This window comes from Lampetra fluviatilis, chromosome 35 (assembly GCF_964198595.1).
Source record: "Lampetra fluviatilis chromosome 35, kcLamFluv1.1, whole genome shotgun sequence".
Lineage (NCBI taxonomy): Eukaryota > Metazoa > Chordata > Hyperoartia > Petromyzontiformes > Petromyzontidae > Lampetra > Lampetra fluviatilis.
Genome location: NC_136309.1, coordinates 3,737,486 through 3,753,776, shown reverse-complemented (window position 1 = coordinate 3,753,776; position 16,291 = coordinate 3,737,486). Strand labels below are relative to the sequence as shown.

At 47.7% G+C, this 16,291-nt stretch overlaps 1 protein-coding gene across 6 annotated transcripts in view; it reads right to left on the bottom strand.

The window, feature by feature from the left end:
* Positions 1-16,291, bottom strand: part of LOC144944521 (uncharacterized) — a 121,235-nt gene that overhangs the window by 12,825 nt on the left and 92,119 nt on the right. For 4 of the 6 annotated variants that reach the window (XM_078872739.1, XM_078872741.1, XM_078872742.1 and 1 more), the window contains 7 exons: positions 15,997-16,053; positions 14,422-14,550; positions 11,479-11,640; positions 8,428-8,568; positions 6,740-6,871; positions 3,324-3,404; positions 1,029-1,242 (listed from right to left, as the gene is read on the bottom strand). In XM_078872739.1, coding sequence (XP_078728865.1) covers positions 1,029-1,242; positions 3,324-3,404; positions 6,740-6,871; positions 8,428-8,568; positions 11,479-11,640; positions 14,422-14,550; positions 15,997-16,053 — 916 coding nt within the window. Of the gene's footprint in view, positions 1-1,028; positions 1,243-3,323; positions 3,405-6,739; positions 6,872-8,427; positions 8,569-11,478; positions 11,641-14,421; positions 14,551-15,995; positions 16,054-16,291 lie in introns of all 6 variants that reach the window. The other 2 variants (XM_078872740.1, XM_078872744.1) reach the window with 2 other exon arrangements.

The window sequence follows — 16,291 nt, the reverse complement described above, 5'->3', positions numbered from 1 at the left end:
CGCTCTTCCGAAATTAGGAAGCCACCGGAGCTATGCACTTTTAAATATAGATTGAAAACTCATTTCTTTAGAACTGCTTTTTGAGTTTAGTTTGTCGTCTTTCCTTTGATTAACACGGTTGGCTAAGAACAGTGCGGAAGAAGTTCAACATAGCCATGCCGAACTAGGGGGGGGGAAGAGACCCCCCCCAGTGGCAGCTGTCTCTGTGAGGCACAAAGTAAATGCAGCACCAGCCAGCAGGTGGGCATTGAGGCCACTGGCAGGGGGCGATGTTGCAACGTAGCTTCCCAATTCAGTCATTTGTGAGCAATGTAGCAGATATGGTAGATTTGAATTTCGATTTAAAGCTTTCGTGACTGCAGGGATTCATCTTCTTGGTTCTTTCGGTAAAGTCACGTAGAAGGGAAATAATAAAAACAAAACATAATAAAATACAACTTCAGACGCCGTCTTTCCGACAGACCTGTTTTTCACCTGAGGACGGCTGCTTGCGTTGTGGCCGAAACGTCGTGAGAATTGTATTTTATTATGTTTTATTTTTATTTTATTATTTCCCTTCTACGTGGCTTTACCGAAAGAACCAAGAAGATGGTAGATTTGGACGATGACGACGGCACACACGTGGCCCCACATGTGTGCTGGCTGGAATAACGTCATTGGATCTTCAACGTCCACTGTGAAAGCAGCCAGTGCGTATTTTACCGGTTCATTATACCGGCAGTATTAACCGGGGCGGCCGTCGGGTTTAAACGCCAAACATTTCCAACAATCACACTCAAAGCGAATTTTCTCCAGCTCCTCTAGCTTTTCCCTCCGCATTTAGAAACATGCATTTAGAGTATTTGGCTGCAATAAATTTCCACATGATATGCCACTTGAATGAGCCATCTCGTTTGTGGTGGCCAGATCGCTTCTAAAAAAGAGCTACACAGCCTCCGGGCCTTACAACTGGTAAAATAAAACAAAAGTTCAATTAAGTTTTTATCGTTTATGTTTCAAACTGTTCGGCATGAAGATTCAGGGCTCACCCAGGAAGCTGGAATAGGAGTGCAGTGGGTTCATGTCTTTGGCGTGCAGGTCCGGGCGACCAGAAGCGATGATTGGGCCGGGGTTGGGTCCCAAGCCATGCTGAGGTTTGCCAGGCGCAAAGGGCGGCATGCGCTGCTGCTGCTGCTGTTGCTGCTGCTGCTGCTGTTGATTGTGCGACTGCTGATGCTGCAAGCTTCCGATTGTCCGAGCCATCTATGTGAACAAAGGACAGGATGGGGTGGGGAGGAACGCGCACACACACACGGTTGACCGCTGACACCGGGGGTGGCGCGTGTAGGCACAAAGGCAAAAAAGACTGGAGCAGATTTTTTTACCAAGTGGGTCGCTTACGTGGATTTTTTTTTTGTATGAAGCGGCGGCGGCTGCAGCGTCGCGATATCAAGCGCATGCGCGCGCGGACACGGACGCACCTGCTCGCCCGCCTAACCGCTAACAAAGGGGGCTTGCAAACGCGACACAGAAATGCATTCTTTACATTTGCAGTGTCGGCTTGCTGTAACCTGAACGAAAGCGCGGGGCGAGAGTAAAATCCGCAGCGGAGACGCCGCATGTTACCGACGAGTGCTTATTGAGCCGAACGCAGAGCCGCGCGTTTTTTTTCTTGCGTCGCACAAATCCAACAAGGCTCTGATCTACAGGATGGTTTCTGGCAGACAAACACATACCTGGGGGAGGGGGGGGCTGTGTATCCTGAGCTGACACGTGTGAGTTTTAAGCGGAGACTTAATAAAGATCTAGTGGTTTTGCTGCAGCGCTTGAGTGACATTGAAAAGCACATTCGTCAGGTATACAGCGATGTCACCAGAGTACGTCCCCGCAAGTCGCTCTGATTTAGTCTCTGCATCTCACCGTCAACGTTTCATAGTGACATTGGACACACAGCACTAGGTATGTGCGTTTGGTGTAGAATTGCTGTTTAGGTTTTTTTGGATGGCCGTCTTCCTCAAAATGACACTGCTGCCAATCGTTAACAGAACCGGCGAAACCATCACCAATGCGGGACCCTACTGGAAAAGGATAGCGTTTCATTTTGTGTTTTCTTCTTCCAAGTGCATCCCACCTGGAAAATCCCTCGGGGAGGAACATCACCTTTGCAAGGGTGTCCCTTGGTGTCAACAAAAGACAAAGACCCCCCCCCTCCCGTATAGCCTTAGCATACTGTTGGGGGCAAGTGCTGTTAGCGAGCACCTATGAAGGCTGACACGGCACACGAGGGGGTGTGTGGCCAGCACCCCGCCCGACCACCATTGTCTCCCCAGTGCCGATGTTTACACACCGCAACGGGTACTCATTTCAGTCTGAGTCGACTTAGGGGAGGCCCATGACCGGCTCACGTTGGCCGTGAGCTGGAATCGATTTCGGGTCGTCCCACTACCGCTCCTAATGTGTGAACATAGCACTTAATGACATGCATATACCGAGACTCGGTAGCGAAGTTTTCCTGGCTTTATAAAGAATATTCTTATCAAAGGGAAACGGTTAGTGGTAGCACACTCTGCTCGCAATCCAGAGGTCGCAAGATCGACCCCATCTCCCGACGCGGCTGCCGAAACAATGGTGCACGTTTCTTAAATCCTCCCCTGCCTCTCTCCATCCAGCAGTACACAGCAGCTTGCATCTTCGTGGGGCAAAGTGCGGGTGGGTACTCCCGCTTGGCCGGCTTGGAAGAGGCCAAAAACACCCTCTCCAGACCTTTCCAGTCGAAGCATTTACGGCGGCGGCGTGAGCAAGCAATTAGCATGGCTGCAACTTACACTGGTCAACACACTTTTCTGGCATAAGGTATTCCAACGGTTTTAAGGTCATTTTGGGGTGCTGATTCCAAATCTGGCAGTTTTTGTCTATCACATCAGGTTTTTGAGATATCAAATATTGCATTTTCAATAAAAACTGCAGAAGAAAAATATTAAATAAATGTGGATATCTACATAAAATGATATTATAAACACACTATCCTAAAAATACAGCACCATATTTAACACTAAAGCAGTCACCGACTCGCAACAACTTGCAATCATAAGTGACAAGAGTTAATTTCGGGTAAAATCAATGAAAATGGGGTATGCCGATAGCATAAAAATGAGATGTGATAGAGCAAATCTGAGGTCAGATTTGGAATCAACACCCTGAAATTAGTCTAAAACAGCTGCAAAAGTCCAGGCCAGAAAAAAATGTTTTTTGTTGTTGTTGACCAGTGTTATTGAATTACGGTCACAGTCGTCTGCGTCGTCATCATCATCAACCAGCGCTAGGATCTGGAAAGGCTCGCTCACCTGCTGCTCCCGCTGTTGTTTGAATGAGTTTCTCTGGGTCTGCTGGGACAGCTGCTGCTGCAGAAGCAGCCTCTGTTGGGCCTAGGGACAGATTGGGGGAAAAATCGGCGGGCAGAGGACAAGATGCAGCCGCACGGTTCCCAACTGACTCAACTTTGCCATGGGGCAGAGGTTGCACGCGTGAAACGTAGCCGCGGCGGCGTTGCCGCGCTACACTTAAGTCTGGTCGGGTGAGCGATGGTGGGGTAGAGGTACGGGGAGGGAGGTGGGGTGGGATTGGGTAAGGGGATGGTATAGGTCAGGGGTCGGCAACCTTTCAAAGAATATTGTTTTTTCTATATTTTTTACTTTGACCAAAATATTTTCGAGAGTCGCATCACAAGCAGGACTACATGTACACACACATAGCGGTTATACAGCAGTTTAACACGGAGGCTGCCGTGACCAATAAGAACCATGAGATGTTTTTGGGTTAGATCGCATAGATGTGTGTCGTTAAACCCACCACCACCACCCGACACAGCCAATTAGTAAGGTTTGTCACGTAAATAAAACGTGCCAATTCGTCACACGGTGTGTTGGAGAGTAAACCCACGACATTTACAATCGAGGTACGACGTTTCACCAGGAATTACAACCAGCAGCATCTTTAAGCGGACACAGCCAGACGACAAATCGCCATATTCACGCGATCTCACCCAAAAACCTCCACTAAGGTACACAGCTGCCAAAAAGCCGCTTAGGGGGCAGCCAAAGAGCCACTTTGGGGGTAGCCAAAGAGCCGCAGGTGGCCAACCCCTCGTATAGCTCAAAGCACAAGACAACGTGATAAAAAAGAAAAGTCCATGGTCTAACAAAAAAAGGTTTAATGCCATTCAAAATTTAATTCAGGGGTTTTCGCCACGTAATGATCAGACCCAATTTGTCACGCTACACCTTGAACACCGCAACAAAGAGTTGTACAGGGTGACCGCCAAAACCTACGTTTTAAGACACATCCGATACAATATCTGCGAACAATGGTTTACACGTTAAGGGGTCAACACTGCAAGCCAAATGAAAATGTTCCCCAACGATTGTAATATGTTGAAGCTCTGTTAACTGGCCAGCTTTTGCCGAGAGCCTCTGCAGCTGTGTGGTGGGGGTGGCTGGCATTTTGTATTTATATTTTACCGTAATGTGTATACCGGATGGCTGATATATATACGAGTCGACGAATTTATTTTCATTCAAAGTTCATTGCAAATGTTGACGGCTACGCAAAGGGAGAAGAGCCAAAGCAGTCACCGCCAACTGCAGTGGGCTCTTAACCTAAATTAAACGGAGTGTTGCATGTATGCGTCGAGCACTGACACAGTTTGACCAGCCTCTCCCCTTGCTCATTTTGCTCTACTTTCTTGTTCGTGCGCTCTACTCCAGAAACTAAGGCCCTCCTCCCACCTGGAAACATTTTTTTTGTATTTTACCAGGTAAGGGCCACTGAGCTACACAGCTCTGTTTCAGAAGCGACCTGGCCACAAATGAGAGCTCAACAAAGTGGCTTAGCATGTGGACATCTATGGCGGTCAAATACTGTAAACGCATGTCGAGTCTAAATGTGGAGGGAAAAACCGAAGGACCCAGAGAAAATCCACGCGGCCACGGTAAGAACACGCAAAGGCGTCAGGGTCGGGATCAAACCCACTACACCTCCTGCATATCAGGTGAGGCAATTAACAACACGCCACCGTGGTGTCTCTGCTCAATGGGAGTTTGCTTGGTCACTGCACCCGTTGCTTGGAACTCCCTGCCACTGTAGCATGCATTCACAGCCTGTTACGTTTGCCCCCCTATAATGTTCCAGGATTATGTGTTCCCTCTCTGCCCCGTAGCATTCTACCTCTCGATGTCTCGCCCATAAAAAAAATTTTGCATCCTCAAATATCGTCCCCAAAAAATAAAAATCACTCAACAACATTCACCAATAACACTGTGGCTCAAAACGAAATAATATATAATAGGTGACATGTCTCACGATGTGACTGACGTTACTAAAAAAAAAGGGCTACACATTGCCAGCAGAGGGCAGCGCAGCATGCTCCAACGTCGAGGGCAGGGGGGGTGGGGAACCTTTTTTCTGCCAAGGGCCATTTGGATATTAAAACATCATTCGCGGGCCATACAAAATGATCAACTTAAAAATTAGCCTGTTATATTTGGTCAAACATTTAATTAACTCACCCCTAATGTGATGGGCTGGAACTGCTTCTCTTTGGCGAGGCAGCCGGTATTGACGATGTTGCTACTCGCAACTGCTTTTCCAGGTTTGCTCCTAGATTTATTGAATTTCGAGTCCCGCCTGCGGTTGCCTTGGCAGGGCCAGACCCAAATGATTTTGCGGGCCTCATACGGCCCGCGTGCCGGACGCTCCCCACCCCTGGTCTAGGGGCTCCCCCCCTGCCGCCGCCTCTATCAATCCGCACTGGTCAGTGGTGAAGTATGGTCAAATAGGTCCCACGACCCGCGCGGCGTAGGCAGCGTGCTCATGCAGCAGTGGATTGACAAAGAGGGCTGTACGTGTACAAATACGTGACCGATGTGTGAGAATGAGCATTTCAAGAAACCACAGTTGAGAATAGGATTTTCCCCTTTTTTTCTGGCAACAATACAGGTGTTAAGATGTTAAAACACCAAACTGAAACATTTTACAAGGAATCATGTCTACATTAACCACAATACTTGTAGTCGAAATGCAATAAAAAAACACTGATATTATATGCATTGTCTTTGAAACTGATTGGTCCACACCAGAGACAGCTTTCTTTTGAGCCTCGTCTCAAATGGTGTTAAACCAGAGGAAGCCAAAAGGTGTACAGCCCAAAGACAACGCACTGTCAGAGTAATGAGAGCTCGGTGGTGAGCATCTACATCATGGGACCTCCTTTGCCAGTACCAAAATATGAGAATAGGTTTTTCCCCTTTTATCCGGCAACAAAACAGTTGTCGTTGTTGCGAAATGGTGGTGGCGGTATTATAGTGATATTAGCGGTGGTGGTGATAGTGGCTATGTTGGTGGCAGTGGCTGTGATGGTGTTTATGTTGTCAATGGCGTCTATGCTGGTATTCATGTTGGCAGTGGTGGTGGTGATAATGATAGTTATATTATTGTTGACGTTGGTGGTGATTGTGGCTTGGCAATGGTGGTGGCTATGCTGGTGGTGGCTATGCTGGTGTTGACATTGTGGTGGTGGCTGTGTTAGCGTCGATATTGGTGCCGGCCATGCTGGTATTATCATTGGCAGCAGCGATGATGGCAACGCCAGTGTTGATATTTGCGAGGGTGATGATGGTTACGGGTGACGTTGAGATTATGACGGTGGCGGCAATGCGAGTGTCGATATCGGTGGGGTGGCAGCCGTGGGTGGTGATGGGCTCACCAGCTGTAGCTGTGCTTGGGCCAGCTGGCTGAACACAGCCATCTGTGGGTTAGCCAGGGGATGCTGCAGCAGCAACGCAGGGTTGAGGGCGCCAGCCTTTGCTGCGTACTGCAGCAGCTGTGCAGGGGCCACCTGAAAACAGCCAAAGCGCCATATTCTAGATTTGAAGCTTTCGTGACTTGCAAGGATTTCACTCTTTTTTTTTGTTTTCGGTGAAGTCATGTGGGTAAAAAAATCTAATAAAATAAATGAAAACAACTAAATTAAATCACAATCTAATTTAGATCACAATTTAATTTAGTTTTTTTCATTTGTTTGATTTTTTTACCTACGTGACTTTACCGGAAAAAAGAGTAGAACGCGCCATATGTTGCAGTGCCTTCAATATATCGGGCTAATTCAGGGGTACGTTGACCCAATATATCCGTTTTCTTTAATAACAAAAAAAACCCCCATCATTTTCTTTAAAGGACATCATTCCATCTTCAGCTAATATATTGATTTTAATTAATTTATTTTTCAAGGTAATAACTTTATTAACGAATTGCAGTATATAACACAATTTACAGGGCAAATTATTGAAGGTGGACAAAAATCTAAATGATAAAACATCGCTTAATGGTATTAATTTTAACGTTAACGGTTGTGCCCCACATACATAAATTAAGTAAATTTACGTGCTAATATAAACGCCCGGTGGCTCGAATCCCCACTGGCAGCGTGGCAAGGGAAGCCCAACTGCACCCGTTTCATTTAAATTTGCAAGCTTGGGGCAAACTCTGCATCATCGACATGGACAGACCAAAAGACTTGCTGAAAGCCACCACGTGCCCAAGAGAGAAGTCGAGATCCAACTCGCTAAGCTGGATTTCATCAGCCGCACCAACTGGTTTGTACAAGAGCTAGGAACGGGACAAATCCGAATCTGTTTTCAGATTCAATTCAGTTTAGGGCACTTAAAATTTTTTTTTTAACAAAGTTCACACGGAACTTTCGATTTAAAGCTTTCGTGACTGCAAGGATTCATCTTCTTGGTTCTTTCGGTAAAGTCACGTAGAAGGGAAATAATAAAAATAAAACATAATAAAATAATTCTCACGACGTTTCGGCCACAACGCAAGCAGCCGTCTTCAGGTGGAGAACAGGTCTGTCAAGTAGACAGTCTGAAAAATTTCAGACTGTCTACTTGACACTTGTCTACTTGACAGATCTGTTCTCCACCTGAAGACGGCTGCTTGCGTTGTGGCCGAAACGTCGTGAGAATTATTTTATTGTGTTTTATTTTAATTATTTTATTATTTTCCTTCTACGTGACTTTACCGAAAGAACCAAGAAGATTCACACAAAACCTCAACTTCAGTGGCCAGAGTCACTTTTTAATCTTTACCCGCCCCACCTCCCCCTTCCCGCTGCCCGCCTGACGATTGGCAATAAAGAAAAACGTATGGGAAAGGACAAATATCCGCGCCTCCGATGAGCACGGTTGGCTACGTACGGTGTGAAACAAGTTCAACGTTACGTAAACATATACATCCAAAACTGACGGAAGCAGAATATTTTAGAGCATCAGAATCTCTATTCATTTTATTTATCCCGGAAGAATCCCGACGAGCTGCGAATCCTCTTTTTCCCCTCGCAGACATCGAGTCGAGGGGCCGGGTCAATGAGCCACTCCCCCCCTTCTTCACCTGAGGGGTGAGGAAGTGAGGAGGCACTTGTGAGCGAAGGCCCGAGGGCGACAATGGGAAGGGCTGGCCTGGCGAGGGCAGCTGCTGGTGGCCGGAGGGCTGGTGATGCAGGTTCCTGCCCAACAGGCTGGGGTTGCCATTCTGCACGGCAAGCAACGGGGGAAGGTGGGGGGGGGGGGAAACACGAACACTGTATTTAGCGTCGACCCCGCCTGCAAATCCTTCCGGGCAAGTCGTCGACTAGCCACAACGGGACGTGCTATCTCTCCTCCACGGTGCACCAGAGGTCGCAAATGGGTTTTGATTCCTTACCCGTACCCGGCCGCACCAAGGTCGAAAACGGGTACCCGTACCCTACCCGATACCCGGCTACCCGTACCTGGCCGGGTATCGGGGAGGTTACGGGTACCCGATTGCGACCTCTGGGATGAAGCCATGTTGCAGGCGCGGGTGGGTTGATTCTAGGAACTTGAATTGTGAGAAGAGACAAGACGTTGGGAAATGAGTGACAAACGGTTACTCACCAGTGACTCACGGTCTACCCATACCCGGTCGCACCAGGGTCGCAATCGGGTACCCGTACCTGTACCCGGCCGGGTATCGGGTACCCGATTGCGACCTCTGACCAGGACTCACTGGCTGCCCACCCCCCTCATCATCCCTGCCCCCCGTGCAGAGCGTGTCATCGCAGTGGTGTAATCATTGCCCACTATAATTATAATAACCGACATAAACGTGCAACTGCTTTTGGTGCGAGTATGGATATATATATGTGTATATGGGGGTAATAAAATAGATGAAGTGGAAATAATTGCGGCTAGCTTACGTGATTACACACGCAGGTGTCGCGAGTGTGCGGATCGATATTAATCAATCAATCGTTACACCTCTACAGCAATGCAAGCAAAATATATTCGCAGTGGAATGCGCGACCGTTTTAAAAGGAAGCTGCAATCCCACCCCCACCCCAAATAAAATGCCTTTGTTGTATACAAGCACTTGCTTGGGCTGTAAATCCTAGGCTCTGCCGACGTGAGATTGAAGCTTTGCTAATGAGAAAAACAAGTTTAAAGTGACCTTCAGGCACGTGACCACAGCGCTCTGTAGAGGCAACGGTACATCGATTGCTGCCGGTGGTGTAGTGGCGCGTGGTGGCATGAGCCCTGGTGCAGGGAGAGAATTGGGGCTCCCCGTTCTATTCTCATCTCCCCCCCCCCCCCGAATCGCCTCCCCCACCCCTCAGAAGCTGGGCATCTGGGCTTCTCTGGCCTGGCCTGTGGACGCTGGTGCAATTGCACTGCCTGCACACTTGATAGCCACGCCGCCACCGATTAATGCCGTTATCTTTTAATACATCGCTGGAGAGCGAAGGCGGTCAATGCTTATTATAAGTTACTCCTTTTTTTTCTTTACTCGTCAACGTGCATGCCCAATAAGCGCTCTACACGCGCACGTAAAATTGCGTTGGGTCAGTTAATTGTTTAAGAGACTAAACACACCATATCCCGGCGGTGACGGGCGGACTGTGGGAACAGCCCTGATGTGCACAGCCTACCACCTGCAGCATTAGTATGCATGTAACGACGCACTCGTCGGTGCCACATGCTCGCTGTTGCGGCGCGTGCATGAAGACCCTGCCTGCGAGAATCAATTATTTACGTTCATTAGAAGCAAATTACAAGGTTAACGTTACATTTAAGGCCAACAAAAACGAAGGCGGGAAGGAAAAATACAAAGAAACCCGATGATACAAAACGGGATGAATAAATGAATATATCCATGAACCGAATTGTGACCTTGAAACGTGATAAATCGTCCGATCGCGATGAAAGGGGGTGGGGGGAGGTTGCGATGTGCCTATGTAAATTCGAGATGCGCTTATCGAGGACGGGAATTGTAAGTCGCTAACCCCGACCAATGTAATGAACAGTTGCCGCGCATGTTCCTACGAGTGAATTCTAAAGCCGCGTACTCATCTATGATATGAAATGAGGCGAACGCGTGCCTTTTGACGCATCGGTCGTTCCCCTGCGGTGTCACTCGGCTCTTAATTAAAAAAAAAAGTTTTACAAATAAAACAAATCTCATCGGCGAATATCTCTTCAGCCTTCCACCGCTGCTCGTAAATTAATGGATTAACAGGACTTGCATCGGTCAAAAAAATGTATCTGCTCGAGCCAACTTGCGCTAGAGGGATTTATTATTTACAATTGATTCACTTTGTACAATATTTCTGATATTTCTGGCGACAGGTTTTTTTGGTTTGATTTGTATCTGCTTCATTGCTGCGAGTTATTTAAATTCTTTAGCTTTTGTCAGTTTGGTCATCCAGGTCAAAGCTTGCTCTGGTTACACCAATCAACGTCACAGCTGATGGCGATTCAGATTAAACTGTAGGGAGTCAGTTCGACTCAAATGCTACAATGTTTAACAAAAACTAGGATGCCTGAAACACAAGGTCTCACTTTTAAAATAAAGAACAAAAATATTAAACGTGCTAGAAACAACTTCGCTTTGATATCCAGTCCAGCAGCACCGTGGTTCGAGCGCTTAACGCAACATCGGAAAGTTGATAGTCCAAATCCTCCGTAAGGGGGGGGGGTCAAACTGTAACCGGGTGTTGTGCGATATACAACAACGTTCCTCGCCATGTCGAACGTTTCTCTCCATGTCCTGGGAGGTTTTTTTTTAACGTATTTTTTCACAAAGTGAACCAAGCCGGTCCACTCTTCAGACTCGACTATGAAGTGGAGCTGCCCATTACAGTTCTTGGAGAAGCACATGGAGCGAAGCATCGCGCATTGTGCCGAACAAAACGGGGAACAACCCGAAAGCGCATGGGGGTGGGAGGGGAGCTAGCAAGTCAATAGTCGGCACTGTGGCACCCCGGAGGCAAGAGGGCACACACAATGAATAGCAGAGGAGGAAGGCAGTGGGGGGAAGCAAAGGGTACGACGGTCGAATCGATGTTGCATCGTCTCTCCTGCCCCAGCCGGGCAGCACGTGGCCCTGTTCTCACTTACAACTGGCCCTGTTCTCTCACTTACTCACCTGCTGAAAGGCTGGGCTGGGGTTATGGGGAGGGGTGGGCCGGGGACCTTGAGCAGCGCCCGCAGCAGCAAAGCAAAGCTTTGTGGGCGGGGAGGGCGGGCACGGAGAACCAGGAGGCTCGTCTGCGAGCCCTGAGTCCTGGCTACCCAGCGACAGTGTGAGCTGCAAGCGAGCAAGGTGGGGGGGGGGGCGAGGAAGGGGGGAGGGTGGACGGAGCGAGGGGGCGGAGGTGGTGGGGGTGCCCGCCAAAGCAGAAAAGCCGAGGGGACGAGGAGGTGGGGGGGCGGAGGGGAGGGCCCCCCTCAGTCCAAAAGAAAAAGCACCACCCAAGAACAGAGACAAGTAAAAATTCACACCCCGCAAAGCACGTCGAAAGCAAGAGGTATGTAAAAAAACATTTAAAAGAAAACAATGAAAGAACAAAAACAGGGAGGACAGAAAGGAGGAAGGGAGAAAAAAAATTAAGCCAGCCATGCTCGAGTCAAATTTAATGGCGAGTTGTGTCGGCTAAGGCAAATTGGTGGCAGAGGCGGTGAGGGGTGTGAGAAACAAGCGAAATGTGTCTTCTTGGTTCTTTCGGTAAAGTCACGTAGAATGTAAATTATAAAATAATAAAAATAAAACATAATAAAATAATTCTCACGACGTTTCGGCCACAACGCAAGCAGCCGTCCTCAGGTGGAGAACAGGTCTGTCGAGGAGACATTTCAGACGCTGTCTCCTCGACAGACCTGTTCTCCACCTGAGGACGGCTACTTGTGTTGTGGCCGAAACGTCGTGAGAATTATTTTAGTATGTTTTATTTTTACTATTTTATTATTTACATTCTACGTGACTTTACCGAAATAACCAAGAAGATTAATCCCTGCAGTCACGAAAGCTTTAAATCGAAAAAAAGCGAAATGTGCTCGGCTCTGCAGGGAAAGCAGCAGTGAGAAGCGGCAAGGGGAGGGCAAATCGGTCTTTGCAAAGTGCCGACTTTAAGCGGCGCGTGCTGCACATTGCCAATCCGCTGACGTCACTGCGCTACCACGGTTCGTTAAAGCGTACGGGAGTGTCACGTCGCGTGCTCCACCGTACATTTCAAGTCACCCTTCTCATTAGCGAGGTTTTAAATACTCTCGTTGGCGGTGGGGGCGCAAGAGACGCAGCCCTCAGTAGTCAATATTCTCGGCGTGCGTCTTTTTTAAAATCGGTCGTATGCGGTAAAAAAAAAACAACGATATTTTACCAGGTAAGGTCATTTTCAGAAGCGACCTGGCCACAAATGACAGCTCAACAAAGTGGCTTAACGCGTCAGAAATTTAGAGCGGCCAAATGCTCTAAACACATATTTCTAAACGTGGAGGGAAAAACCGGAGGACCCAGAGAAAATGCCACACAACCAAAGGGAGAGAGACACGCAAACTCCAAATATAACAGGCGTCAAGGTCGGGATCGAAGTTAAGACATCCTGAAAACCAGGCGAGGGGGTTGAAATGTCACCCCCGTGGCAAGATGTTAACTACTCTTTGTTTTTTTCGGTAAAGTCAAGTAAAGTTTTTTCGGTAAAGATGTTAACTGTCAAGCTGGTGCAACTCTCACAGCAAACGTGTAGTCCTTTTTTTTCCTCCACGCAAGAAAATAACAAATTGCTGTGGTAAGATAAAGTTGTGTGTGATGGGACAAAGGGCAGAGTTTCACTCCGCACCTTTACAACACCACCACCCCACAACCCTCACAAACGACCTTCGGCCTCCTACTGATTAAGTTGATCAGAGAGATGGTGGGGGATGTTAACCCAGGAGCCGAGGAGGGTTGGTCGGTACGATCTGTGGTGGCATGTGCTACCAGTATCCACCATGGGCAGTGTCCACCATGGGAACACACTTCAGATTTATTTTCACAGTCTGGAAATGTTTCATATTTCCGTGTAGATTTTTTTCCTTCTGAAATTATATTCCCTGCCAGACACTCGGCTGTTGTTTGTTAGGACCCCCTTTTCCGTAAAAAGCTACAGCGTACACGTGTGTGATCTAATGATAAATTGCAAGCGATAAGCGACTCGCATCACATCTCAAGTAAAACACTCGGAAGGGCATCCTGGTGATAGTGGTCCCCACCCTGTGCAGCACACAGTGACTCAGAACCTGGAGTGCCACACAGGCATTAAAAGTCTGCCAGTAGGGGAGTGATGATTGCGAGGTGATGTACCAATTGAGAGTAGCCTGCGGTGGTTATTTTTCTAATTTTGGCGAATATGGATCATGACGCGAGCAAATGACGTCTGGTGATCCTCTAACCACTATTTTTTTTCTTTGTATGGATTAATAGCAGCAGATTAACTATGTAATTTTAGATTTGTTATCCACTCAATTGTCTGTTCAGAAGCGGAGTGGATCTCGACCATTCCTCCTTTAAAGGAGTGAAAGGCAGCAGATGTTTACAATGTGGTCAGTGGCTTGAGATTTGTGGTCGCACACGCAGGCCGCCGAATCTTTGACGTGCCATTTGCGCGTCAAGGTGGCCGCATCGGCTGTGCCCGGTCCCGATTTGGTTGATGGTCGACCAGGAAAAACCGGGAGGTTCGATGGTAGGGTCCTGTATGAGATATTCTTAGGTTTTTTCGGTAAAGTCACGTAGGTAAAAACCTAAGAATATGAATCCTTGCAGTCACGAAAGCTTCGAATCTAGAATTCCTGTATGAGATGTTTATTATTGATGTCGGCCGCAGTCCGGAATTGCTTCCATCTCTCGCCTTCATTTGTAATTGTGGCGTGGAGTGAGGCTGCTGTGATCCACAAGGCGTGGCGTGATTTTAACGACCACTGTGAAGCAGGCAGCGCGCAATAACCAGGGCGGCCTGCCGGAGTCAAACCGGGAACCTCTGCCAACAAGCAACGAACGCGCTACCGCTGGGATCACGGTCGATCGGCATTGCAGAAGACGTGGGGGGGCACGCACCTTGTCGAAATACGGGGCGCGGTCTGTGGAGGAGTCTCGCTGCACTTGATTCCGGCACAGCAGGCTGCTGTAGTCCAGAGAACGTCTGTCCAGTTCGGCCTTTTGCAGTATTCCTTTGTTTGTTCGTCCCGTTCACATAAAAGAAAAGCAACTTTAGGTAACAGATGAACATGCACCCCCGTTATAACTGCTTGCTCACGTCACTGCCAACTAACCCTAGAGCCCCCCGCCCCCCCCACCCCCCAGAGGCCAGTTGGTCTACTCTTCCACACTGGCTAGATTTCTTGACAGAGGTGGGACTACTCACATGCCGATCGACAAACCACTGGGGCGTACCCAGTTAAAACTGATGCGTGGACAGAGGCAGGCGGTGGATTTAATAACATTGTCTGTTGTTTCAACTGCCGTGCCGGGAGGATCTAACCCAACGGTGACCTCTGGATGGCATTTCCACCGTTGTGACAGTAATTACACACACGGCCTGCATGCAAGGCGACATGGTAATACCATAAATAACAGAAATGAGCACTTAAAAATTGTTCAACTCTGCCGCAAAAACATTTATGGACTGGAGACAAACAAGCGGTTATATTGACGTGTTTAAAATATTTCGTGTTTTTTTTAGAATACGATTAATGTATATTAAAAAACTCAACTAAACCGATGTAATGGACAGTCTGTACTTAAAATAGCTGTGCTTTATTCAGCACCAAGGACACTCTTTTCTACAGAAAGTGAACACGAAAACAAATTCAATGGTCTTGTGAAACACGGTTAATGTTGAACCAGCTTTTACAACGGAAACGTGACCTTCATGCCCAACAACCCTGGCTTGCTGAAAAAAATCTATTGCTTTATTACACTTAAGGTTAATATTTATTTTAGGGTCTGTAATAAGGTTGTCAACAAACATGAAGTCACTCCGTCGACACGTCTAAACGTTTAAGTTACACAGGGCGTTACAGAAGTATTTTTTAATAGATGTTTTCCCACAATAATATTTTTTTTATCTCGATTGTGCCCCCCCCCAAAATACGGCGTCACGCCGCAAAACGTTTTGTACGTTTGTTCAGATGGTGATAATTCAGTTTTTCATGTTCAACAAAAAATTAACCCGTAAAAACAAAGTTTTTCACTATAAATCCTTTATATGCGTGGTGGCTAGAGTCCTCTCGTCCTCTGGCTTGAGATGGCTGGCACCTATGGGTCAGATGATCGCATGCCACCATTAAGCAATTGGTAATTAAATATAATATTTTTGTCCTAAACAGTGTAAAATTTTGGAAAAAAATTTTTCACGAAAATTAATTGTCACGCACAACGAGTCTGTGTGCAAAATGTCAGCTCGATTGGATCACGGGAAGTGGGTTAAAAAACGACCAAAAGATTTGCACGGTCGTAAGCGCGCAAGCAAGCAAGTGAACTTAATATAAAGGATTTAAAAATAGTGAAAGTTGTAAAGACTAACATTCAAAGAAAAATCATCTTTCGAACGTAACGGACGCGACCACTTGGCGGCTTTCAATGGACGCAGAGAAGCGAGCGCCGCACGTGGCATCCGCCAACCCACTCACCAAGAGCAAGATCTACGTTGAGGTTGCTGCCTCTCAGCGCTTCCTCGGCCACCTCGCGCTGTGGGGGATCGGAGAAGGGAACGAGAGTCGGTGGGGGGAGGGGGGGGGCGCAAGCAGTGGGCGCGAGCTCCTCTCCCTCTCGCGGGACGACCAAAGCATCGCGAGTTTGCGGCTCGCAGATTACAACCCGCAAAATTGCTCACGGTGTTCCCTTTGGTAAGTAAGCCTCTTACGCACCCAGAGTGATGAGAGAACACTCTGCATAATGTCCTGCGATGAGTGCGAGTTGCACGGGA